The sequence below is a fragment of the Xiphophorus hellerii genome, chromosome 14, assembly GCF_003331165.1.
Source record: "Xiphophorus hellerii strain 12219 chromosome 14, Xiphophorus_hellerii-4.1, whole genome shotgun sequence".
NCBI lineage: Eukaryota > Metazoa > Chordata > Actinopteri > Cyprinodontiformes > Poeciliidae > Xiphophorus > Xiphophorus hellerii.
In genome coordinates, this window is record NC_045685.1 from 25,682,769 (window position 1) to 25,708,334 (window position 25,566).

Sequence of the window (25,566 nt, forward strand, 5' to 3'; positions counted from 1 at the left end):
CCTTCAACAGCTTAATCTGAGAATGGAGCTTTACAAAGAGCGCCTCATTATAGAGAAAGTTCTGTTCAAAGTGACTAAATGGACTCAAAGAGAAAGAGTTTATGAAGCTGCCAAGACTGTTAAAGCTTAAAATGTATTTGTTGTTTTTTAACCATTACTTGTTTTACATTAATGTGCCAAGCTTTTAGACAAACAGATAGCTAATACCACGTTGTTCTGAGCTGAGATGGCTCAAAAAAGTAGAAAGTACTCCTGAATCAGTGAATCTGCTCACACTGAGCCAGGCTCTGGTTCTGTTGGGAGTTTCTTCCTGTTTAAAGGAAAGTTTTCCTTTATGCTGTCACTACATGCATATCACTATGAGGATACTGTGGTGAAAAATACTTTTAGAAGTACTTTTACTGCACTCTACTTTTGACTTTTACTTTAGTAATATGTAGTTTCTTAATTTAGTTCCTAAAACACCAACATTTGCATTTTCTTCATTAACTGTTGTGTTTAACATCTTAATACTTAATTTTCTTCACTTTCTGTTGATTATAAACACATTTGTTTTTTGTTTATATGTTTTCTTCTAGGAACGAAGCTTATCTGGACCGAACACCCACGGGTGGGCGGGTCCGATAGAGCTAGAGAGAGAGAGCGGGGGAGAGAGAGAGCGCGGGGGTTCCCTCCACCTGAGTCAGCGCGCATGCGTGATTCCCGCCGCTGTCAGCTTTTCCCCCGCACGCGCTGGCAGGTCGGACTCAGACCGTTGGAGACTTTGGCAGAAAAACACGGACCGTGGATCCGGGAATCGGTGTTTCTTCCCTGTTTCTGGCTCGTTTGAAGGATTAAAACCGGGAGACATTCATTCCGGTAGGTTTATTTTGTGTTTTAACGTCTGTTTTTAAACGCTTTACATTTGATATGTTATTTAAAAACACTGATGTTTGGTGACACTGAGGAAGTGTGCAGGTGTATAACTTCATATTTGATGAATTGCTAGCTTATTTGACAACAGTAACCGTAATTTATGAAACATATACTTTATGTTTTTAAACACCTTCGAGTTTGTATTTTAGTCTAACTTTAATAAAAAATAATAATAATCAGCTTCTTTTTGTATTTTCCCTTTATCGTCACTTCCTATCAGTTTTGTGTTGCATGTCATCGTGATGACGTCATTATAGAGCCACTACATAGACTTCTACATTATTACAGCTTAATGACAGAGGCGTCTTTAGGATCCTGAACCTCTGGGGCCGAAGCCCAGCTTGGACATAATATTCAGTTTATTTGTTGCTGAAATAGTAGCTGTACTATGTTTTGTTTGGGATTTTTAATGTGAGTTCAACAAAAGTTAGTGCAATCTGTTTTCTTTTTGCTATATTATTAGCAGGTTGGTTACAACACTAAAATTGTAAAACTTTGACATTGATGACAAATAAATTAGATTCTGACAATAGTTTGTATGGAGCTAAATTGGGGCCTCAAAGGTTGTTCCAAAAAAGAAAGAAGGAAACTAATTTTGAAACTTAAAAACAACTATTTAGTCTGAAAAGTGGTTTGAATTTCAGAGTTCTAATTGTTTAAGCTTTAAAGCTTAAAGCTTAAACACCAATTGTTTAAACCAATAAACGTTTGGCCAAGGAGGTTGCAAACTTTCAAAGTAAAAGTCTTTATCTATCCATCCATCCATCCATCCAGTCCATCCAGACTAATCACTGATTGATTGTTGCTCTAGTGATAAACCAAATCATTCTTGTAGAAAGTGTTGCTGCCATCCCATGGTCACCAGTTTGTGTCCAGTTCTCCTCCCAGTCCTCCCAGTAAGCTCCTTGCCTGGCTCAGCGCTCCAGCTTGACCCCCTGACCCTCCTGTGACCGCGGCGACAACACTGAAGGGGAGTGGGGGGGGTGACATTTTAGAAATGCGATGCTGTTTGAGGGTGTCTGTCCCCGTTGCCATGGTAACCCCAGAGACCAGCGGATGCTCAGCCAGCTCCTTTTGCTTGGCAGTAATCATCCTGTTTCCCTCCGTCGCAGAACAGAGCAGAGAAAACGACTTAGCGGGGATTTGCTTTCGTTTAGCTGTTTTTCTATTATCAGAGTCCCATGATGCCGTTCAGCAGGCGGCTTGGATGTTTGCCTGGTTCCTGTCCAGTTGGGGGGTCCAGGTTCAACCCAGAGCTTCTTAAACACGTGCCTTTGGTGCTGGTTGGCCGTGAAACGAGGCAGATGCTTTCTCCTCCTCCTCAGGGAGTTTACCTGCTGCTGTGGAGAAGTTTGGATGTTTGTCAGAGAGTTTGCTGCTTACAGCAGAACTCCATGTTGATGTTTTCCTTCTTTAAGGAAGTGAGAGAGCGTTATTCTTAATTTATGGGTTGTTTTTTGATGGTTTTCTCTGTGTTTGGACTCTTTCTTCACCAATAAATAAAATGTGGATGTTTGTTTGTGGAAATAATCACACTGCTGATGAAAATAATAATTAGATAATTAGGTGTTAAACTTTGGCGATAAGTTGTTTTAATAAATCACAGGTTTATTTGCCTTCTCACCTTCTTGGCCCATTCAGACGATATTTGTTGGTACTTTAGTTGGTTTTTGGATGGTAAAATGTCATTTATTCACATATTGCTTTATAAGTAGATAGATTTATGATTGGTATTATTGTATTTATTAATTAGATTACTCTGAAAGGGATTTATTTCATTGCCAGCAGGTGCAGAGTTAATTTTTGATTTTGTGTTTCCTGTTTGTATTGTTGGATTCTTAATTTTTTTACATATTCTCTTCAACATTTCTTTAGAAGCTTTATTTGTTTAAATGTTGTGGATAAATATATTAAGTATTTCTTGGATGATTCTGTTAACGCTAAGTTTGTTTTTTTTCTGGCTAATCATGTTTTATTGTAGATTCTATAGTATTTATAGATAATTTGTGAATAGTCATGAGCAACAGCTGTATAAATACTTGCCTGTATTTCTTTTAGGGCTGCAGCTACTGATTATTATAGTAATTTATTATCCACATTTTAAAAAAATTTCACTTTCTATATATTATTACAGAATTAGAACCAGGTGAAGCAAAAATTAAAACTTTTTTGAGTTCTGGGTTCAACGTATTTATAGACCAAGAGGCTTTTTAATCTTATGCAAAATATTCATATTTGCTGTATAGTTTTGACTTCAATACTGCTCTGATTCTGCAATAGTGACTAGTTAACTATACTGTAAATGCACCAGGATTAACCAAAAGACTATTTTTCATTTGGCAATGCTCAATTTGTCCTGCTAAAAAACAGTCAAAGGCAAACAAAGTTAAAATGACTTAACTACTCTAATGTTGTTAATTAATACAAACAATAAATACAAAACAAGGAAACTACAACACATGTATCATAAAATGTTAAAGAAGTAATTAAAACTGGTGACCAGAAAATATGCAAGTGAATTTTTTGCAGGTTTCTGGAAAAAATAAATCTTATTTACATCTGCTCATGATAAAAAGAAAAAAATCTGTGCTATGAATTCAATGTCTAAAAAGGTCTTCTGCACCATTAGTTTACACTGCATTTAAGTGTTTATATTTAAATATTCCCACCAATCGAGGAAGATTGTGATTAATTTCTGGGCTTTAAATCCGTCCCTTCACATCTCTGAACCGTTTCTGCAGCGCTCCGTTTCCCCGTTTGGAAATCTGTCACAAAAAAATGTGGGAGCGGTAATCTGTCAGACTGCTGAGCAACAGGCAGCCGCCATAAAAACCTAAAGAAAATTTAAAGAGATGTTAAAGCTCGTTATGACTCAGTGTCTGAAAAAAAAAAGATTTTTTTTGCTTCCCTTCCTACAAACATACTAAAAATTTTGAGAAAAATGTAAAATCGAAAATAATTATCGGTTCAAAGCTTGAAAATGTAGTAAAACAAAACCAAAAAGCAGTTATTGGCACTTATTGTACGCACTGAAAGAAAAATGTTCATTCACAGGATTAATTTACAGAAGAACTGAACGTTCCCATTTGTAAAATCTTGTAAAAAGGTTCATTTATCATTTATTAGTTGCATAAAAGATTTGTCTTTTATCTGAATTGTTTCTATTCATCTGCAGGTTAGGAATACATTAAAGATGAAATAAAACCACCAATAACAACATATTCCTCCCAAAAATGTGTTCCGTCTTAAAACCTTTTAATCATTTTGCATCAATTTATCATTGGAAACATGTATTATTATGTTATTTTTGTTTTTTAATCCAGAGCTGAGGTTCACCAAGGCTTTGGCCAGCTGTTTTTGGAACAACGTGTAACTTTCCATACACATTTTACAACAATTATTAACTTTTCTTTCATGCATATAAGCTGCAACGTCCTGCAGAGAAGTGTTAGAACCGAACAGAGATTATTATGTTTGACTCCAGATAATAGAATAAAGCTGTTTGCCTCTGATCCGTTTGAGTTTTTCACTTTTAATTTATCAGCAGCACAGGGAAACCTCGTGTTCACGTCATTTCCAGATGATCTGCTTGTATTTGAATAACCCCACAGATCAGATTGTCTCTCTGACTGCGTTACGGTGGATCACATAATGACTTGTGTGCTTTTCTTCGTCCTCCTTTGTGCCACACAGAAGAGGTCAGATGAATCTGAAGTGTCAATATTTGTCCTTGTTTTGTTTTTCAAACAGGTTTCTACGAACCGTGTTTGTTTTGCCGTACACGTTCACATCCCTGAGGAGTGGTGACCAAACTCAGAGCTCACATTGTTATCGTTTTATTCAGCTAATATTGCAGCTGCATGAACAAATACAGGATTTAACCTCTACCAGCCTCTAACATGGCATATTAGGGACACTGCAGATAAAAACAGAGTTTCTAGAATAACAAAGACATTTCTGAGCTTGAAAAGTTGAAAATTGGCTAGAAAAACTCAGAAAATTTTTGATAAATCTCAGACATTTTGTAGAATAAAACATGGAATTTTTGAGCTTCAAAATTTTAAAAAATTTACTAGAAAAAACAGGTAAATTTCTGAGTTTAAAAGGTCAAAAATTTGCCAGGAAAAAAATCAGAAATTTTGAGATTATTATCAGAAATTGTTAGTAAGACCCTAAGAAAATTTTGAGTTTAAAAAGTTGAAAATTTTCCAGAAAAAAGTAGAACAACTGCGACAGACCGGTGACCTGTCCAGGGTGACCCCGCCTCGCGCCTGGAACGTAGCTGGAGAGGCACCAGCAGCCCTCCTGACCCCACTAGGGACATGCGTGCTAGAAAATGGATGGATGGACGGATAAAATAAATCAATTTGAGGTTAATCCCAAAAATTCTTGAGAAAAAAACAAAACAATTACATTTCTGAGTTTGTAAAGTTGAAAATTAAGGGTTTTTTTTAAAGTAAATCACTTTGAGCTGCCTTGTTGCTTTAAAATAAACTTGACTCGTGATCAAAATATGTCAGATTCTCCGACACAAAACGAGTTTGGACTTTTAAACTCCAGTTAAATTTTATCCCGAGCTCTCTGCATATTATTTACTAACACGCTGTGAGTGCACTCAGTCGGTGCTCATGTGACGAAGAGGAGGAGGAGGAAGGGGTCGGTCACTCATTCACCCTTCCTGCCTCCTTCGCCATCGAGGTCGCTGCTGCAGGAATGTGGAGCGAGCGACGGACGGATGCGTGGATCATAACTGGGTCGGTTGAAGTGAGGTTTTGTTTTCTGAATGAGCGCGCTTCACTGGCCCAGCATGCCTCTGGGGCTGAGGCCACCAGCACTGGGTGGTGACCAGTTTGTGAAACAGAGCTGCAGAAATTTGAATCTTTGACATTTAGATCAGGAGTCTGAGGAGTTTGGATAGATATTGTTTTTTCACTTGTGATCTTTTGTTGTTTTTTCTACGTCTTTTGGCCGCCATATTATGTCCGTAATATTTGGCTTCATGTCTTTTTGTTTCAGTAAATTTTTTATTCCTTCCTTTGATCTTGAGTTAATTTCTTATAATTTTGTGTGTCTCTGTAGTTGTGCATCATATTGTGATGGTTTATTTATCTACTTTTTCCTTTTTCTCACATAATCATTTAGTAGCTGCTTTGTTTTTATTTTCATGACTCTCTGATTATTTTAGTAATTAATCAATCGATTATTGTGACGATTAATTGATTAATCAACTAAAAATAACTTGCCACATTCTAAAGATCTTTTATTTAACTACATAAGATTTTTTCTTAACAGTTTTTTGTGTGCGTCTCTTTGCAGTAACATGCACTAATGGTGGCTTGTGAATTTTTATGTTATATTTGGTTTTCTTATGTTTTGTGGGGTTTTCTGTTTATATCTTTTGTGCTTTTTTGCATTTTTTACCCTGACCGTTTCAATATTTTGTGTTTATTTGGATGTTGACTAAAATAAATGCAACTCTGGATGGTAATGGTAGTTGTGAGGCTGCAGAAAATGATCAAAATGATGTTTCTGAAAATGTGTACCTTGTTTATTTTCAAAATTTGAGGCCCAAACTGATGATTTTCCCGGGTCAGCGTCTTCGCTGCCCAGCTGTAAACCTTTATTCTGCTTCCCTTTGAAGACAGGCGGGTGAAAGATGTGAGGAAAAAGACGGAGGCAGCTGTGATGTCAGCGTAGCTTTCACACACACACACACACATATGCTAACTGTGACCCTGTTTTTGTTGTGCGCCACATAAACAAACTGTCATTGTTTGCTACGCGGTCCGTTTCCACGGCAATCAGCGGGTCAATGACCGGCAACACATGGCATCCCTGGCATCTCCTGCACTCTGGACCACCAGCATTATGATACAGAATATCAATCAGTGATGGTTAACTGATAACATTTTATAGTGATGGAAGTGAAACGATCAGAGGGAAAAGCTCAGGTTGAGCCGTCTGGAGGTGAACTTGGTGAGGGTTGAAGGTAGAAATGGAGACGGTTGCTGTGACAGAGGAAGGATGTAAAATATGGAGGCTGATGCTTCGCTGTTGAGCTGCCAAAAACAGAATGAGCCATTTTATAAAAAAGAAACAGCACAACTTTATAGTCTGAAAACATTTTGATTTTAAGCTTCTTTATTTTCCCTTTTCTGAAAAGAAAATGATATGAAGTGAAAAATTAGTTGCATCCTGATATCTGGGAAAGCAAACTCTGTGTGCCAATACAATATGGCCACATATTTGCTTTAAAACGATTCCTTATCGTTTATTTTCTAATAAAAAAAAGTAGTTTAACCTATGAATGAACGTCCTGCCATCATGTTTAAATCCCAACAGGAAGTAGTGGTTTTGATTTACTGATTAGTTTTAGTTTTGAGCTACACTGCCCCCTAGGGGTTTGGCATGTTTAATACAACTTTCAGCGTCGGGTTTGTGTGGATTTATATGGATGAAAACTTTTGTGAAAACTATCCCATGTGACGATACCATTTTCTTTTTTTAGGAAAAGTTTTCAGATAGTAACTTATCTTTACATTTTTTTCTTATTTCCAGGTAAAGGCGACTCATAGCTGTGGTGAAAATGGTCAATTAGAGGACAGAGAATTAGTAAAAAAGTAACCAAAGTCCAAAAATAACACTTTGTTAGGTTCAGGAAGGAATGTGGATGTTAAAATAACAGCAGGAGCAAGCAGCAGCAGCTGGGTCGGGTCGCTGGTTCTCACACACTGGGTGGTTCCGGTTGTTAGCACGATTGAGCAGAAAATTTGATGGAAGGATTCAGGCAATCAGAGATGTGAGATTAGCTTATGTAACGTCGCTGTCGTCTTTAATTCATCAGCAGGAAGTGGAAATATTTGTTGACGTGAATCCAGAACTTCACACGGTGATTTCCTCCCTTAGTGAGCATTAAATTATTAAACCCTGCAGGAAGGTAGCCATATTTGGGCTTCCTGTCACAACACTGCAGCCGTTCGGTGGAGTGAACGAGGCAGCTGATACTGGAAACTTTACATCACTGCTGAGATCGGGTCTTCATTAACCTTTGAGCAGCAGGAGGATTGATGAGAAAAACCTCAAATCAGAGGAGAAAAGGAGTTTTCACCAGTAGAAAAACAAGATTTAAAAAGAAAATAATTAAAGCTGCAAAAAATACAAGTTTAATTTGGTTAAATTTAACTACATGATTACAAACAGACATTAATATGGAAAAAAAATCATCCATCTATAAGTCCGTCTTTTTGTAGATTCTGTATTCATATCCTGACCTCTACATTTTTAATTTATAGTGATTTTTTTATATTTATTGATTTAAAATGGGAAAATACTGAATATCCTGGGGATTTGAGTCCAGAATGACTGAAAATCTGCAGAAAAAATGTCTAGAAACTCGTCACCAGTTTAACAGGATTAAAAAAGAAATCAATAATATAAAATTGAGATAAAATTGTTCTAGTAGATTCATCCAAACAGCAATAAAGTTTCTAAACGTAGCAGCGTCACTCTGGCGTTTGCTTCCAAATTTTAAAAGGGCTATTTAAGACCTAAGCACCAAACTAAAAACTTTTATCATCCAGCTTTTACTAGCAAAATAATAACTATAGATCATTCAAATTGAAATGATTGTGTTTGCTTTAATTTATCATGTGATTAATTGATTTATTGATTATTGCGACCGTACTAACACAAATACCGTCAGATGTCTTCAACATCCAAATGTTCATTGAAATTGTTTTCTACTTGTGTTTATTTTTGTTTCTCTTCAACTTTTCTTTCCAGGCTGCTGATCTTCACCCGCTGATGTTTCGAATGACTCTTCTCCACTGTTACCATGGTTACCCGTGATCCTGGTGACCCTTCAGTCTGCTCCCGTCCAATCAGACGTGGCGATGCACGTCATGGGCAGCGTCTCCCCGGCCAACGACATCCAGGGGTTTTCCTTCCAGGAGGACGCAGCCGTTGCTGAGGCCATGTCTCCGCCGTCCGCGCTCAGATTTTCACACAACAGTAAAAATGGAACCCAACTCGTAGAAAACCTTCCTCCTCCTCCTCCTCCTGCTCCTCTTCCTCCGCCGCCGCCGCCACCTCCTCCTCCTCTGCTGCCTGCAGATAATCCAGGTGGGATGAAGAAGAAGAAGAGGGTGAGGAGTTTCTTCTGGAAAACGATTCCAGCGGAGCAGGTAGACTGTAAAACACAACCAGTGGACTTTACTTCAAAATTTACGCAAAATTATGTTATGCAACACATAAAAACAAATGAAGTTGTTCAATTTATGTATTACAAACCTAAAATAATGAGATAAGTTTTGTTTTTTGTACATGAACCGAATAGCAAAGACATCTTGACACTATGAGTTGTATTCAAAGAAGCTGTTTGATTAAAGCTTTTTCATTTTAAACTGATTACATTAAAGCTTCAGCATGTAGCTTTTATAAAGAATGTTTTTTCTTATTTGTTAAAACTGTCACCATGTTGTGACAGTTTGTTATAAGACAGATAATTTCTGAAAAGATCGATCTCCTTGTCTCTGGGCTACTATTTCTGTCTGAAGAAACACACAAAAACAACCATTCAGATCCAAAAGGTGCTGTCAATCAACCTCATGTACTTGCTACTAAATGTGCTAATGGCAGAGAAACAACTTACTGTTACAGGATAGCCGTTTATCTGCTGTTAACCGCTAACCCTTTATAATCTAAAATCCTCACCACTTTCAAATACTAAACTTTTTAACATAACATAACATAACCAGACATTTTTTAGCCATCAGTTCACGCCGCCTGTTAAAGATGAGTGCAAACAATAAGTTGATGAGAACTTATGCTTGAGAACAAACAGTTGAATCTTTGCTTCAGGTCAAAGGTCACGCCAACCTCTGGACTCAGGGTCCAGTCCAGCAGGATTTCCAGATTGATGTCCAGAAAATCGAGGAGCTTTTCACGCAGAGCGACGGCCCGCCGGTTTCCACGCCAACCAGAGGAGGAAAAACCCGGGTGTCGTTCAGGGAGGCCAAAGACGAGGTTCTGGTCCTGGTTCTGGTTCTGATGCCTGACACTTTGGACCCAGACTCTGACCATCTCTGTGTTTACACCAGGTCTCCATCCTCGACTCGAAGCGAGGGCTGAACATCGCAATCTTCCTCAAACAGTTCAAAAGGTAAATAAATGGAAATATTTATTTTTAATTAGTGGAGAAACTCAATTATAAATTATAATCAAGTTGATGTCAGGTTCTGTAATACATAGTTCTCAAGTTCCAGGAACTTTGTAATTGACAGCCATATTGGTAGGCAGTTGCTATGACAACAGTAAACAAGCCGCCAGCTTAATTAGTCGATACAATGTCGTCATTGTTTGACATCCGGTACCAAATAGTTAATTAAAAGTCCTTCCTGGCCCTTTTGCCTGTTTTCCCTGTCTAAGCTGAGAAACTAATATTTCTTGAAACTTATTTTGGTCACAGAGCCTTTATAATCCATTTTAGTCACTGTTGTTTCAGTTTTTTTTCTTTATTTATTTTGGATATTTTAAATGTTTTCAAGTTCCAGTGTTAAATGTTCTTTAGAAATTTAAGTTTTTTTATCTTGTACTCACATTAATATGACATTATTATCATTATTTTAGTTGAAAATGATCTCAAAATTACAATATTATTGTATATCGCAATAATTTCTGGGACAGTTTATCATCCAACAAAATTCATTATCATTACAGGCCTGGTTGATGCTGACATTACATAACATCTGTGCTGCTACATGTTAGCATTGAGATGCTAATCATAGCTAGAATAGCATCGCTAATAGGCTAACTCCTGTTAACACAACTTGTAAACAAACACACCAGAACATATGAGGGAGGCGCTCTGACTATAAATTATTTTACACTGATATAGTCATATTAACCTGTGCAAAAATTTTAATTCATCTTCATTTCTTCTATTTAACTCCAGATGAACTTGTTTTAAATCTGAGTTTGGTTTATTTTTATTTTTTACAACTGATTAACACTGACCAAAGTGTCATTTTAACACATTCGGAGTGTAATTTAGCTGTTAATTAGATAAAGCATTTTCCCCTGCAGGTCCAATCAGACGCTGGTGGATGAGATTCGCCATGGCAACAGTGAATCATTTGGGGCGGAGCCTCTGAGAGAGCTGCTGAAGCTGCTTCCAGAAAAAGACGAGGTGAAATATTTCATCTGACGTCTGAAGCACAAACATCCTCACTTACAGAGAGAAATATAAGTTTTATAATATAAGTTTTACTTATTCATAAACGTATATTTGTTTTGATAAAACTCTGCTTTTGTTCCTCTGAAGGTGAAGAAGCTGAAGGCGTACCGAGGCGACGTCTCCAAGCTCTCATTGGCCGATTCCTTCATTTATCTGCTGACTCACCTGCCCAGGTGAGCTCACTACTTTATCAAAACAGTTCACAAACTCAGAACTAGCTAAACATTTTAGCTAAACATTTAAATAAGATGTTTTTTTAAGTTGTTGCTAGTAATCAGATTAAATAATAAAGCAAAAAAACAAACAAACTGCTTCAGTCAGCAAACTAATCACTAATCACAAAACGTTACTAAGTATTTTTGGTCTAGTTCCTATTGCAAATATGTTAGTTCAATTAAAATAAAACAAAACAAACTTATAAGTAACTTTTCAGCAACACACAGAAACTTGTTTTAAGTGAACAATTCCTTAATGATGAAAAAGTACTAAATAGCAGATTATTTCACTTGCAACATGGGAAAATGTCTTGTTATAAGTGAAAATAATACTTTTTCTGCAATTTTAAGAAATTATTGACTTAAAACAAGCTCCTTGCTGAAACGTTATTTGTAAGTTACTGTGATCGTATTTCAAGTGTACTAAGATATTCACTCTAGAAACTAAAACAAAATTACTTGGGAAGTGTTTGTGTTTTTGCAGTGTAAAAACACAAACTGAATAGAAAATCTGAATTACTTCAAAACGCTGCTAAGAAATAGACATAGAAATATTAAAAAACAGCAACTTAAATCTTTATTGCATTAAAAAACTTGATAAAGTCTATAGATATCAGTTATTTTTCAAATAGCATTTTGCATTTAAGCATTTTTTCTGACATGAAAAAAACAGAAACAAACCAGCATAAATACGTAAATAACTAAATACTCAAAAACTAATTATGGCATAATGGGAGTAAGAATCCAACTCCTTTTAATCCAACTCCTTCTCCTTTTTTATCTTTAAAATATTTACCAATTACCAGCTGATATCAGTGTCCGATCTTATGAAAACCAACCAAATTCCCTTAGGAATGCGTATTATAAACAATATATTCATATTTACAGAAAAAGGAAAACAAATAACTTAAATAAGTGATCAAAATATCTGTGAAAACAATGTTTTTGTACAACCTGAACATAATACTTAGATTCTGCATGTTTAGCGTGACTTGCTAAGTTCCTCTAGTTAATTAATATAAATTCACTGTACAATAGAATAGAAATGGAGAAATTCAGGTTTATCAGCAGTAAAGTGAAAATGAAAGCAGATTCACATACAGATAAGAATAAAATCAGATAAACACGATTTATTTTCTGCTGCTGAAACCTTTGATGCTGGTGTTACAACCAGCTCACATTCTTCTGTTTCTGTCATTATTATGACACCATCAATCCGTCAGTCTCTGTAAAACATTTGACATTATAATGGGAAATATTACCTTTAAATATCTGTAAGGATCCATGTCTCTGATATTCAAATGTCTGTGTAGTTACTCGGTCCGCATCGAGTCCATGCTGTTAAAGGAGGAGTTTCCTGCTTCCTGCGACGCCATGAAGCGAGATTTTAAAATCCTTCGCTCTGCAACCAAAGGTAGCAAACATTTTACTCTGAAATACCTGAAATACTTAAACTGTTGGTTTTATTTGCTTCTGTGTTTAACTTTTAACCAAAGAAAACAAACATTATAGTTTATTCAACCTTTCCTGAACACTAATGGCATCATATTCCTTCATTTTCACTTCAGTTATTTATTTTCAGAAGAATTTTATGTGACAGACCAACACATAAAAACTGTGTATAATTGTACAGCTAGTGGAGAATTATGAATATTTTTAGAGTTTTTCTAAAACTAAAAAATCTGATCTGATTTTACTTGAATTCAGACGTCAAAGAGTTAATAATTTGCAGAAACACTTTTTGCTGCAGTTGCAAGAAATAACTTTTAATCTAAGCATCATTCATCATCCTGACCACTTTTATCATCTGTTACAGAAAATGAAGATTTTAAAGGATTAAAATGACGGATTAATAAATCATGACTATAATTTGCAAAGTGGCAGTGCAGGGTATATTTTAAAGTAATTCCTCAGACTTCCCTTTGAATGTTTTCCTTTCACTAAACGTTCTGCAGTGATTTTTGTGTTTTTATGAATGAATGCCAGAAAAAATGTTAATCTGAAGACAGATATTTGACAGCAGACGACTCAGTTTCTACTAAAGATAAAACAGCAGAGCGATGCTGAAGAAGCTCACCTGATTTCTTCAGATTCTGTGCAGATGTGCAGAGCGATACGTCATCCTAACACGTTGATTATTTTTAGCAGTGTGTGTGTGAATCTCTGCCAGAGCTGCTAACTAAGTGCTGCCACTGTTGGCTCGCTCTCTCTCTTCTCTAACGACACATTTCTTCCCTCCTTTCGTTTTCCTCTCATCCAGAGTTAATGTGCTGTAAGGAGCTCCACGCTGTTCTGCACTTGGTGCTGCAGGCCGGAAACATCCTCAATGCTGTGAGTGGGGAATAAAAAACAATTCATAATTAATTAGAAAACCAGCTACAAATTGTTAACTCTGTCTGGCTAATGTCATATAAAACAGATTAAAACTCGTTTTTGTTCAGTTTTCATCTCTGGTGCAGAAAACTGCGACATCAGAAAGCTCCCTGCAGCTCGTGATTTTGTTTTTTTTACAAGGAACAGATGTTCACTTATTTCAAGGATCATCAGGGAGTGCTAGACTCAAACCGTATCATTATCCCTTATTGTTCACAATGTCAAACTGGAAACTTCGCCTTCACATGCTGCGCAAATTACAGAGGCAGCAGAAACCTTTCATGTTCTGCCTTTAAAACATTTAAATATGCTTATAATCTTTACCATCAGCCTTCCTCTCATGCGAATAGCTCATATTTTTGACCAAAAATATATTTTATGCACTTCTTATTTGTTATTACAAGGCTTTAAAACGAAATCTGTTGATATATGAAGTTGACAGACGAGGGACGTCAAATTACCATAACAATGCAGCCGCAGCAAACCACAAACAATAACGGACTGAAATAGACAGTGACAAAAAAAGAGACATGGACTGACAGCCGGAAAATCTGTGTGAAAAAATTCATAAAATATAGAAAACAAAAAGAGCATCAAACCCTTCGTACGTCATCCAGTTTGACACAATAAAACTTCAAATCTGAATGTGTTTAACTCAAAGTAGTGCATTATCGTGAAGCTAAATGTATTTTTTATATATTTAGTGATTAAAGTCTGAAAACTGTGACATGGTGGAAACAGCCGACAGATCAGGAGAAAACTAGAAAAAGTATAAAACAGAGAATAGCTAAAATCCACAAATGCATCAAATTTGGCTGAAAACACGAATAAATACCTATTTTAATCGTTTAACACCAAATATACCTTAATGTGGACTAAAACACTATACCTGAACCTTCAGAGCCACATAAAGACAGTTACAAAGTCGGCCTTCTATCACCTGAAGAACATTTCCAGAGCTAAAGAACTAATGAACCAGGAATATCTACAGAAACTCATTGATTACTTCGAAATAAAGATCAATCAGGCAGCTGCAACTGATCCAAAACACTGGAAATAATTCAGTACACTTAAAATGAGACAAAAATAACCGAAGTCACTTTTCAGCAACATATTGGAGTCAATAATTTCTCAATATTGATGAAAAACTTCTAGTTCTGTTGGCAGATTATTTCACTTGTAACACGAGAAAAATACTTTTGTGTTTTTGCAGTTTGAGTTCTAAAGTCCTTCCAATGAGAGAACAGACTTTAAAATACTTTATTTAGTTTATAAATCACTGAAAAGATCTGTTGCTGTATCAACCTTCCAGACCTCTCAGGTCTTCTGGTTCTGGTTCTGCTCTGCATCCAGAACCAGAACCAAACTTGGAGAAGCAGCTTTCAGCTTCTGTGCACCACAAATCTGGAACAAACTTCCAGAAAACTGTTTTAAATCAGGGCTAAAGACCCGTGTTAGCTGGAACATCATTAATTTTAGTCTGGATGAAACCTTGGCAGTGCAGTGGTGAGGTTTGGGCTGGAAGCTGCTCCAGTTGTTGCTAACTGCTGTGTTCTGCAGGGAGGTTCTGCAGGAAACGCCGTGGGCTTCAAGCTGTCCTCCCTCCTGTCGCTTGCAGACACCAAGTCCAACAAACCGGGGATGAACCTGCTGCACTTCGTGGCTCTGGTCAGTGAGCTCAACCTGAAGATGGTGGATTACCACAAACCAGCTTCAATCATGTTCTTTTAACTCAAACATTACGATTTTCTCTTCATCTTAAAATCTAAACTGCAGAGTTTTTGCAACATTTGCAGCTGTTTTGTTCTAAATATTGAATATTGTTTCCTTCTGACTGCAGTTCAGGTAAAGTTGAGATTTTAATTTTTTCTTCAGGAAGCTCAGAAAAAAGACCAAAAGCTGCTGGAGTTTCCTCTGAAACTGAGTCACATCCAGGCTGCATCCAGGTGAGACGGCGCTTCAAAGGTTCTCAAATACGGCTGAGGGTCAGGTCTCACTGCAAAAACACAAATCTGACTAACTGTTTTTATTCAGTTTTCTAGTGCAAATATCTTAGTACACTTGCAGATATAGAAACTTGTTTTAAGTCAGTAAATCCTTAATATTGATGAACATGTACTAGCTCTATTGTCAAGTGACCTGTAACTTGTCCAGGTTACAAATAATCTGCCAAAGGATCTGGAACTTTTTCATTAATATTTTAGGGACTTGTTGATTTAAAACAAGCTGCTATATCTTGTTGAAAAGTTACCTGTAACTTTGTTTTGTTTTATTTTAAGCGAACTAAGATATTTGCACTAGAACATAAACCAAAATACTTAATTTTGTGTTTTTTCAGTGCATGTCTGAATAAATTTCTTATAAGACAGCGCCCCCTGCTGACTTTGGTTGGCAAAGCTTTTTCTACAAAGCCAAATCACATTCCTCAAATTAAACTGAAACAATTGCATTGAAATAGGAAAAACCAATTGTGTCTCTTTTGTTAGGATCTCCATGGAAACGCTGGATGCTGAACTGCAGCTGCTGACGTCTCGCACGCGCTCAGTAGAGGAGAGCATCCAGAAAGACACAGAGCTGCTGCAGCAGCTGGACAGTTTCCTTCAGGTTAAACCAAGTTTCACATCATTTTTCAGGCTGATTCATTTCTGCATTTATTTTTACGCAACGACTCAAAATGCAGGTAAAATTAGCTGTAAATATATCACAAAAAATCAATTACAAACATTCAATTTAATAGTTGTAAGTAATTGATAAGCACCATAAAAATGCAAACTCATGTCTGACAGGATTATAGATTAGTCAAAGTAAGATAATTGATAACACTTTATTTTAAAGGGTGTGTGTAAGTTGCACTAAAACTTGCATTAAAAGTCCATTAAAAGTGCCAGCTTTGCAATATTCAGCAAATAACGGCACTTTTATTTCAAACTTGCATTAAAACTTGCAGTTAAAGTCCATTAAAAGTGTCATGTAACTCCTTCAAATAAAGTGTTACCAAATAATAAAAAATAAATAAAATTCATGAAACTAGAACCATTAAACATCCTGAAGTAGAACCAGCCTGTAACGGTTTGTGTCGTTGCGTCCCAGAGCGCCACATCGTCGTTGTGCTCGCTGCGCGGCGGCCAGCAGCAGCTGAAGAAGGAAGGCAGAGAGCTGATCGACTTTTTCTGCGAGGACAGAGACTCATTCAGGCTGGACGACTGCTTCAGCATCTTCCAGACCTTCTGCACCAAGTTCACAAACGCTGCCAAGGTTTGTTCAAAAACTCTGTAAAACATATAGGACGAAATTTAAGGGTTCATTCACACCAGACATGTTTAGTCCGCATTAATCAAACTCCAGTCCATTTGGGTAGAAAGTCCGGTTCGTTTGGGGAGGTATGAGCGCGCAATCAACAAAAAAAATCAAACTCTGGACCGCCTAAAAACCTTGATCTCAGTTTGGTTGAAGTGAACTCTGGTTTGGTTTGAATGCATATGTGAACCCCAAACAGATCAGTGATCGCTTCAAAAGCAGAATGTGGGCTACAGTGCAGGGCATTCTGGGTAAATAGATCAGACATTTTGATCTTATTGCATCATTTGAAGAGTAAAGTTGAAGTTAAGTTATACCAGTTAATGTTAGGGACAAAATATTTCCTCATTTATGTGGAATAAAAGATCAAATGAAGTTGGTTTTAAAACCTGTTTTCTAAGTTTGCGTTTGTCAGAAATTAAAGAGTCAGTTTGGGAACTGAGGAAACAGTTTGGTAAGAAGTGTTTTTCTGGATCTTAAAGGAGAACAAGGAGAGAGAGGCGAAGGAAACAGCTCGCCGTCAGCGGATGCACGAGGAGGAGCTGAAGAGACACTCATGGTCCGGAGGAGAGGAGGTAACAGAATCCCACTCTGGACAATTTAAGATTATAAATAAAATCCCAGTTCTCTGATTAGCACTTACTTTGTGTCTCACTGACTCCCGGATTGTCTTACTGACAAATTATCCCTAACTTGCACATGAGGTCACGACTCATTAGATTTATGGGACACAAATCTGACAACAGGAAAGAGAAGAAAAACGTTGATTGTCCAGTTGGTCAAATTGGTGGACATTTTAGCTTAGCACCCAGTGGTACAGTTGTATATAGGCTTCTGTGAGAAGTGAGAAGACGTTTTTAAATGACCACTAATTCCTGAAGTTATGGGACAAAGGTCTTGGCTGCTGCTGACGTAGACGTAAACAGGGCCAGCCATTCAGGAGGAGTGAGACACAAAACGAAACCCAAGGACTTCCTGACCAGGTAATATATTTCTCTTGTGCGATTGTGTTGTAGGTGACCGGAGCCCTCGGGTGGCGCTGCAGAAGTGAAACCGACATGTCAACAGCAGCAAAGGATGAGGTTGGACTTCTACTGGACCTCCTGAACCCAAAGTCCCAGTCTCGCTCCTCTCTGAATACCAAGCACGTCACTCGAGGACGTTCGGGGAACTTCCAGCGAAACCGTAACTCTCCATCCAGCTCACCATCTCTCGTTGCAGAGCGGGAACTTAGCGCAATGTTGGAGAAATCCAACGACCTCAGAGTTCCTCGGCAGAGAGGAAAGGAGGACACAAAGAAACATTTCCCATCAACCTCCTCTAAACTTGAGCCTGGGGTTTCAGGACTCTCTCCTACGAAGGTTTTAACCCACTCAGAGACCCCCACCAGAAGGAACCCTGAAAACATCGATGAAGCACGTAAAGATGTAAATAAAGATGAAGCTCCAGTCAAATCTACCTCTGATTCAAAGCAACAGTCTGAGCTCAACAACAGTGGGAATAACTCAACCATCGTCAGCAGTGACGAAAAACTCCCCAACAGTCCGACTGAGTCTCGTTTGAGGAATGAAACAGCTGATCAGACTTCCAGAAGACAGAGTGCTGTCTGTAGCACCACTGCTGCTAAAGGAAACATGTCTGTGCTTTTAGAGAGATGCACCCTGGTGCCTGAGCTAAAGGTGTTTGACAGTACCACCACCACCCGGATGGGCGGTGGCGACTCATTAACCGCAGGTCCAGAAGAACAGGGAGCAGACAAACCTCAGAATAACTCCCAGGAGATTGAGAAGAACATTGAGGAACAAGAAAAGGTGATTGTCTGGTGTGTGACAGGTGTGTGTGAAGTAGGCAGTGAAAACACACCTCTACACACAGAGAAGGATCAACAGGGAGGGAAGACTCAGGGAGAAAAGCAGCAAACTTCCTCTGCAACATCCACTAGTTCAGAAGCTCAGGCAGATGGTCAAACCACAGAGACCGTCCCAATCAGCAGCCAACCAGTGCCTGTCTCCCGCTCTAATAACCCTGGATTACATCCAATAATCCCTGCATCACCCAATCCAGATCCCACTCTGACTGCAGAGGCACCTGAAAAAGCTAAAATGATTAACTCCACTGATCAGAGGACAGATGTGGCACCTGGCTCAGAGGAAACATCTGATAATACAAACATAAACAAGAAGATTTTGAGGCAAAGGACAGTAGAAAGTTCTTCAACTGGTGGGAAAACAAAACCTGAAACTTCAACCAAAAACTCCACCAAGAAGTCCCTGAACTCCAGAACTGGAAATACTGGAGTGAAACCATCAAACACAACCTCTACAGGCGGCAGGTCGATCCGCACTCTCACCAGCTCCGAGAACCAGAACATGAGGCGAATTGTACCAATGACAAGGACCAACCCAGGTTCTTCGTCCAGAGATAAAAAACCTGAAAAGCCTCCAGTGAACACCCGCAGCTCCTCCAGAACCACTAGTCTGAACATCCCCTCCCCCCATCAAGGAGAGAAACCCGGATCTGCTCCGGCGTCCCAACGGTCAGGCTCCACTAAGACCCCGGAGTCCAAAGAGCAGAACCAGGACCTCGAGGGCAGGCCATCCGTCCGGAAACCCCTAAAGAAACCCAAAACCCAAACAGAGGAGAAAATGTGTCTCTCCAAGCTTCGAACTCTCAATCAGGTTGGAGGGGGCAGCGTCAGTGCTCCTGTCACGCCTCTACACAAATCCAGAACCCCATCATCAGCGCTTCCGGGTTTCACCAGAAACACAGCATCTTCTTCTTTCAGAAGAACCAAACCTCCTCTGTCTCATCCCCCCAACACCAGTTCCCCTAAATCCTCCCCCAAGACCTTCTCATCCTCCTCCAGAGCCACAGATCTTCTGAACACCTCTTCCTCTTCCACTCTGAAGAGGTCTCAGAGCGCCAGATCCTCTGCTCCGTCACCTCTCCACAGCTCTCTGGCGCCCCCTAAAGGCCACACGCGAAATGACAGCGGCAGCGACAAGTCAACCTATTCCAAAGACTGGAGCAAGGCCAGCAGACCGAGCTGGAGATAACAAGAGATGGAAACATAAACTCTTGGTTTTTGTTGTTCCTCTGGAGGTCAAAGTGAACTGTAGAGTCCAGATACAAACAGAGGATTCTTCCTAAAACAAACATTTACCTTATTGTTCAGAAATTGTTTCCTTTTCGTTTTAACTCCAACATGTTGGAGGTAAAATTATGGAAACACTAAATATGTGTTCTTTGTACAATCAGTACTAATAATGTGCTTTAAAACCCCACAAACGACACATGCAGAGGTGAAGAATAAGATGTTTTCTAACTGAGATATTTATGTAAACATGGCATTCAGTGTTGAAGATTTATGAACTAAAACTAACTATAGAATTAGACTTTCTTGTCTTTTAAAGCTGATAGGCACCAAACAGTGTAAAGGGGAAAATATCCTATTGTCTCATTATGTTGATTAAAGTCAGTCCCAACATTTGTCAGTAGGGGGGACTGTTTGCCTTTTAAACATGTTCATATGATCCTACATTTTAATATCCGTTTCATTTGATCTCAATAAACAAGAAGCTTTCTGTTTTCATTCAAGTGATACATCATGTACGTTGGTGAAAGTCTGAGTCTGAATTGGTCCAGGTGGAAAAAATGCTCTTGGTGTGGAAGGATTTCTGCTAATATAGTCTTGCTATCTAGCAAGGGGAAGGACAGAGGAAGGAGAAACCTTGGTTAGCTCGCTGGCTTTTTTGCATCTATCATGGTTTAACTGATATTTCAGGGGCATAATGTTACACTAAACCATTTAGCAGAATCCAGCCTTTAAATTAAGTTCATTTAACCAGGTGGACATGCTTAACCCCACTAGGGATAAGCATGTTGGATGACAAATGGATTAATGTTACTGCTTTCCTTCTGCTCAGTTGTGTGCAGCGCCATCTGGTGGCAGCACCTCCACGGTCTTGTCAGTTTATTGTCTGTTTATAGGAGGTCCAACACCCTTGTCAAATGAAGTCACCTAGTTCACATCTGAAACAATATTAAATTGACTTTTTGGACACATTTATGATCGTCATAACGTATTTAATGACTACTAAATAATAAACATTCCTTACATGTTGGATTGCATCTGTCAAGCCCAGATTAGTCATACTCTGGCTGATTCTTGAAGCTTCTAAATAACTGATCCAAACAGATTCACCAACATGTTGACAAAAAAATAATTCCTTACCTAACAGTTTAAATCACAGGTACAAAACACTGGAATGAAATGGCTTAATTACCTCCTCCTTGTGTAGATCAGTTCTCCAGAGTCTTGCTAATGACTTAATTATTCTATTCAGGTGGTGCAGCAGAGGCACATCTAAAGGTTGCAGGACTGCGGCCCTCCAGGACTGGAGTTTGACACCTCTGGTTTAAATGAAGACACAGTGTTCAAGTGAATAAGCTTTATTGCTTAACCTTCAGTGTTAAACTTTACATGAGGTTGGTTATGAATCTTCTAAAAAGACTGAACACAAAGTTTTCAGCACTACTAGTACAACTGGTGATCCCACCTAAAATGAACCAAAAAGAGAATACCCACAAAGCAACACCAGAATATTACTGTGGCTTAATAAATGAAGCAGTGTCTCCTTTGGACCTTTGGAGCCTCAGTCCAGGATAAATGGCCTGAGTGAACATGGTCCGGACTCTGTAGAGGAGCGTCATGGTACCGGAGACACTATAAAAAGCCAGAGTGCCTGCTCTGTGATCCAGGTACACTCCAACTCTGGAGGAAACTGGACCCGATACTGGAGTTTCAATGCTGTTGTGATAAAATGTGTAGCCGGTTGGAGTGCAGTTTAATGCCCAGGATTTGTCGTTGAACCCAAATGCGTGTTCGGCCACTGTACCACTTCTGTACGCTGCAGCAACACAAGCGCCACTTCCTCTCCAATCAACCTCCCAGTAATTTCGACCCAACAGACCCTTATCGCTCATAACCTGAAAGTAGTAAGTGAACCTGTCAGGATGACTAGTAAAACTCTGGTTCTGCTTCAGATACCGTTTTGTGTGATACCACACGGGGAGTAGCATGTCTCTATACATCGAATTTGGATCCTCAGAGACAAAAACTGAGAACTTCAAGAAATCAGCTCGGCTCATTGCGTCTGGTCGAGCAAGTAAAACGTCCACATCAGAGATGACGCAAGAGATGGTCCCGCAGTCCTCAGTCAGGATGTCCTTTAGTTTATCTCTGAGCTCGGCAACAGCTGCTGTCACGTCCTCAAAGTGTCTCAGAGGATGGATGTTGATGCTGGATGAGTGTGTAGACTCACTGAGTGCTGGCAGTGAGGGGTAGTTGAGGAGAAACTGGTTGTGATCCTCTGTGTGTGAGAGCTGCTCCAGCTCAGCGTCTTTCCTCTTCAGCTCAGTGATCTCCTGCTCCAGCTTCTCCTGAACATCTTTGACTCGACTCACTTCAGTTTCCTGCTGGGATCTGATCTGCTGCTTCACCTCAGAGCTTCTTTTCCAGAGAAAACCAATCAGCTCACAGAAAATCTCCTCACTGTCCTCCACTGCTTTATCAGCAGAGACATTGATGGCCTCCACCTCTTGTTGAAGCAGCTTCACATCTTTCTCTTGGTCCTGGATTCTCTGATAGATTTGTTGTCGACTCTCCTGGAGCTTCTTCTGTTTCTTAGCTCTTTCTGCTGCAGCTGGGACCGTTTCATGGCCTTTATGTTCCTCCATAGTGCAGAGATAACAGATACTCTGCTGATCAGTGCGACAGAAGATCTTCATCACCTCATCATGACGATAGCAGATGTTCTCCTGGAGGTTCTTGGAAGGATTCACCAGCTTGTGCTTTTTTAATGGTGGAGCATCATAGTGAGGTTGGAGGTGAGTCTCACAGTAGGAAGCTGGACATGATAAACAGGACTTGACAGCTTTCATCTTCCTCCCAGTGCAGACATCACAGGCCACATCTTCAGGTCCAGCATAGCAGTGATCAGCTATAGTCTTGTTGAGTCCAATATCCTTCAGCTGCAGTTGCTCCACTAAATCAGCCAACACTGTGCTTTTTACCAGGACGGGCCTTGGGGTAAAGCTCTGTCTGCACTGAGGACAGCTATAGACTTTATAGCGATCTTCTCTATCCCAGTGGACATTTATGCAGCTCATACAGTAGCTGTGTCCACAGGCGATAGTTACTGGACTCATCAGTGGATCCAGACAGATTGAGCAGGAGATGGCCTCCTGCTGCAGCTTCGCCGTGCTAGGTGCCTTCTTAGCTTTCATTGCGAGTGAAGGACGATCAAAATGTGGCTTAGCTTTAAACATCTTCTGTAACCTTCAGATCTGTGGAAAAACAATTACTGAAATTAACAATGATTCTTTGTTTCAGCAAAATGCTCATTTCATACAAGACTTCTTTTTTTGTTGCTCAACTAACAAGACAAATAAACTAAATATTTCATTTGTATTTAGTGGAAAGTAGTTTTACACCATTTTAGTGTTTTTTTAAATAATGATCACATTGATTTATGGGTTTCAACTAAACTTTTGCTACTGAACTGTTTTGCAAACATGAGATGGTGCATTTTATAAAAAATGCATTTTGTGTTTAACAAAGATTTGGCTGCAACTTAGCCAGCAATAAGTGGATGTGAGACCAAAGTTCATGCCAGCTTTTCATACTCTTTGGTCAGACAAAAGAATCAGAAGTAACCTCACCTGTACCTGCAGATTGATATCATTTTAGGAACAATATGTATTTGCTCACTTGGTGACTTTTTTTTACAGGTTTATAGTAACTATAATGCAATTTAATTGTAAATGTCAGCAAACAAAAAGTAAAAATAATAAACAGATCTCTTTCCTGCAAAGCTTGATAGAAATCTATATCAGCCTTTTATAATACCTGTATTAATATTATTACCTGTTTTATATCGGAAAATCTTCTCCCTTGAACTCCTGGCACGTAATTCAAATGTTTGTTTTAACTTTTGTCCTGATTTGAGTTCCATATCTTCATTTTGGCACTTTCAGACAAAGATTACATCCCAACTAAATTACATGAATAAATCTCATAAAAAAAGGGGTAAAAAAAATTACTAAACATCTTAAGGGGTAAAGTTTATAAAGAATCGTGAATATTTATTTTGTGTGGAGTTAGAAGTGCTGGAGTTAGTCCACTTTGACTCCACTTTGACACTAGAGATAGGCCAAATGACCTGAAGGATTGCTTTTGTTCTGTAAATAAGGCCATTACCTTATAAGTACCCTAGTAATGGCCTCAACGCATCTCACAGTTGCACAATTGTTCCTTAGACTTAGACTTCGACTTAGACTGGATAATGCAGAACAACATCAGCTGCAAAAGGTCACATCTCTCCAAAAACACTTCATGTATGCTTCAAAACTAGACTGAAGAGCATTACCTACCAGCATTACCTACAGGAGATCTGATCTCCTGTTGGTATCATAGATACCCACCCCCAACATGGACTATTCACACTCCTACCTTCTGGCCTGACGGTCAACGACCACATGTACAATTGAAGAATGGATGCTAATTTGAGCCATCAGAGTCGTTGGTTCTTTTGGCACTGTTTCAGTAAGTCTGGGGAGAAATCGAAAACCTAGTACTCCTAGTGGATTTAAGTTAACACTACATAAAAATGATTCATGTCTCTATTAAACTATTTAAAACATTTCTGTGTCCATGGTACAAAAAGATGAAGGACCACAGAGGCTTGAAACCAACAATTTAAATTTACAAAGACGAAAGAACCACACCACCAGTTACCTCACCGTGAGGCCATCCATCCATTTTCACCTGGAACGGCGCACGTTAAGGATCACAAACCTTAAAGACTGGTAAGCTAACACGCTACTATAGAAACATGAAAAACATGGTTTTTAACCCAGTAATTCCTGCATTTTTTTACATGTTTGTCTTCAGTAATAAAACGGCATAAGTTACAAATTACGGTTAAAAACAGTGATCCAAAACCCGTCTCGTTTTGTTCAGCAAAACTCAAACACATACTTATTAAATCCTGCTTTCGTTGTAATAAGTGATTATATTTTCTACCTTGTCGGTTTTACCTGATAGAAGATAAGAACTGGGCTGTGAACCGAGCGGTACCGGATCCTCAGCAGGTTCTTGTTTGTCCAAATTAACGGAAAATGTGGAGAACTTGTCCGCTTCTCTTCAGCACCGCCTCAGCAGCTGCATAGACGAAATATTTCAAAATTCTACATCCGCTACGTCATCGGTCTTCTTCCGTCTCAGAACAAGCGAGTGGCGCGTTACCGCCACCTATGGACTGAGTTTAGGAACTACACCAACAATAGATAATTATTGTACAAATATATTAAATAAGGAAATATATTAAATTGAGAAAATATACATCCCGTCAGTGACCAAATAGACACATTAACCGTAGTTTGGGAATCAAATATAGATTTAACTTAACGTGTTCTTAGAGCCATTTTATAAAAGGCAAGAAATTATATTTTCTCTTTCCACCTAAACAT

General features: G+C 38.7%; 2 protein-coding genes and 1 long non-coding RNA gene across 5 annotated transcripts; 1 reads left to right on the top strand and 2 right to left on the bottom strand.

Annotated features, from left to right (window-relative positions):
- Positions 1-543: 543 nt before the first annotated feature.
- LOC116732401 (FH2 domain-containing protein 1-like) lies at positions 544-21,099 on the top strand. Its single transcript, XM_032582531.1, has 14 exons — positions 544-858; positions 8,698-9,098; positions 9,775-9,939; positions 10,014-10,075; positions 10,999-11,101; positions 11,237-11,322; positions 12,678-12,778; positions 13,625-13,695; positions 15,298-15,405; positions 15,613-15,683; positions 16,224-16,341; positions 16,828-16,992; positions 17,517-17,609; positions 18,051-21,099. The coding sequence occupies exons 2-14, from the start codon at positions 8,808-8,810 to the stop codon at positions 20,088-20,090; spliced, it is 3,474 nt and encodes a 1,157-aa protein (XP_032438422.1). The 5' UTR covers positions 544-858; positions 8,698-8,807; the 3' UTR covers positions 20,091-21,099.
- LOC116732418 (uncharacterized) lies at positions 9,003-13,618 on the bottom strand. The gene is made up of 3 exons (XR_004341780.1): positions 13,442-13,618; positions 12,627-12,766; positions 9,003-9,103 (listed from the first exon to the last, which is right to left on the bottom strand). It is a non-coding gene; the product is annotated as an uncharacterized LOC116732418 (long non-coding RNA).
- Positions 16,913-25,289, bottom strand: LOC116732403 (E3 ubiquitin/ISG15 ligase TRIM25-like). 3 transcript variants are annotated; one of them, XR_004341776.1, is made up of 2 exons: positions 25,135-25,289; positions 16,913-17,007 (listed from the first exon to the last, which is right to left on the bottom strand). XR_004341776.1 is itself a non-coding variant. In XM_032582538.1 (2 exons), exon 2 carries the CDS (start codon positions 23,362-23,364, stop codon positions 21,640-21,642), a length of 1,725 nt encoding a protein of 574 aa, XP_032438429.1. In that variant the 5' UTR covers positions 23,365-23,382; positions 25,135-25,274; the 3' UTR covers positions 21,471-21,639. The 3 variants fall into 3 exon arrangements, 2 of the variants coding, with proteins under 2 accessions (XP_032438429.1, XP_032438430.1); XM_032582538.1 differs by lacking the exon at positions 16,913-17,007 and adding an exon at positions 21,471-23,382 and having other exon boundaries at positions 25,135-25,274; XM_032582539.1 differs by lacking the exon at positions 16,913-17,007 and adding an exon at positions 21,471-23,382 and having other exon boundaries at positions 25,121-25,274.
- Between the last annotated feature and the right edge of the window lie 277 nt (positions 25,290-25,566).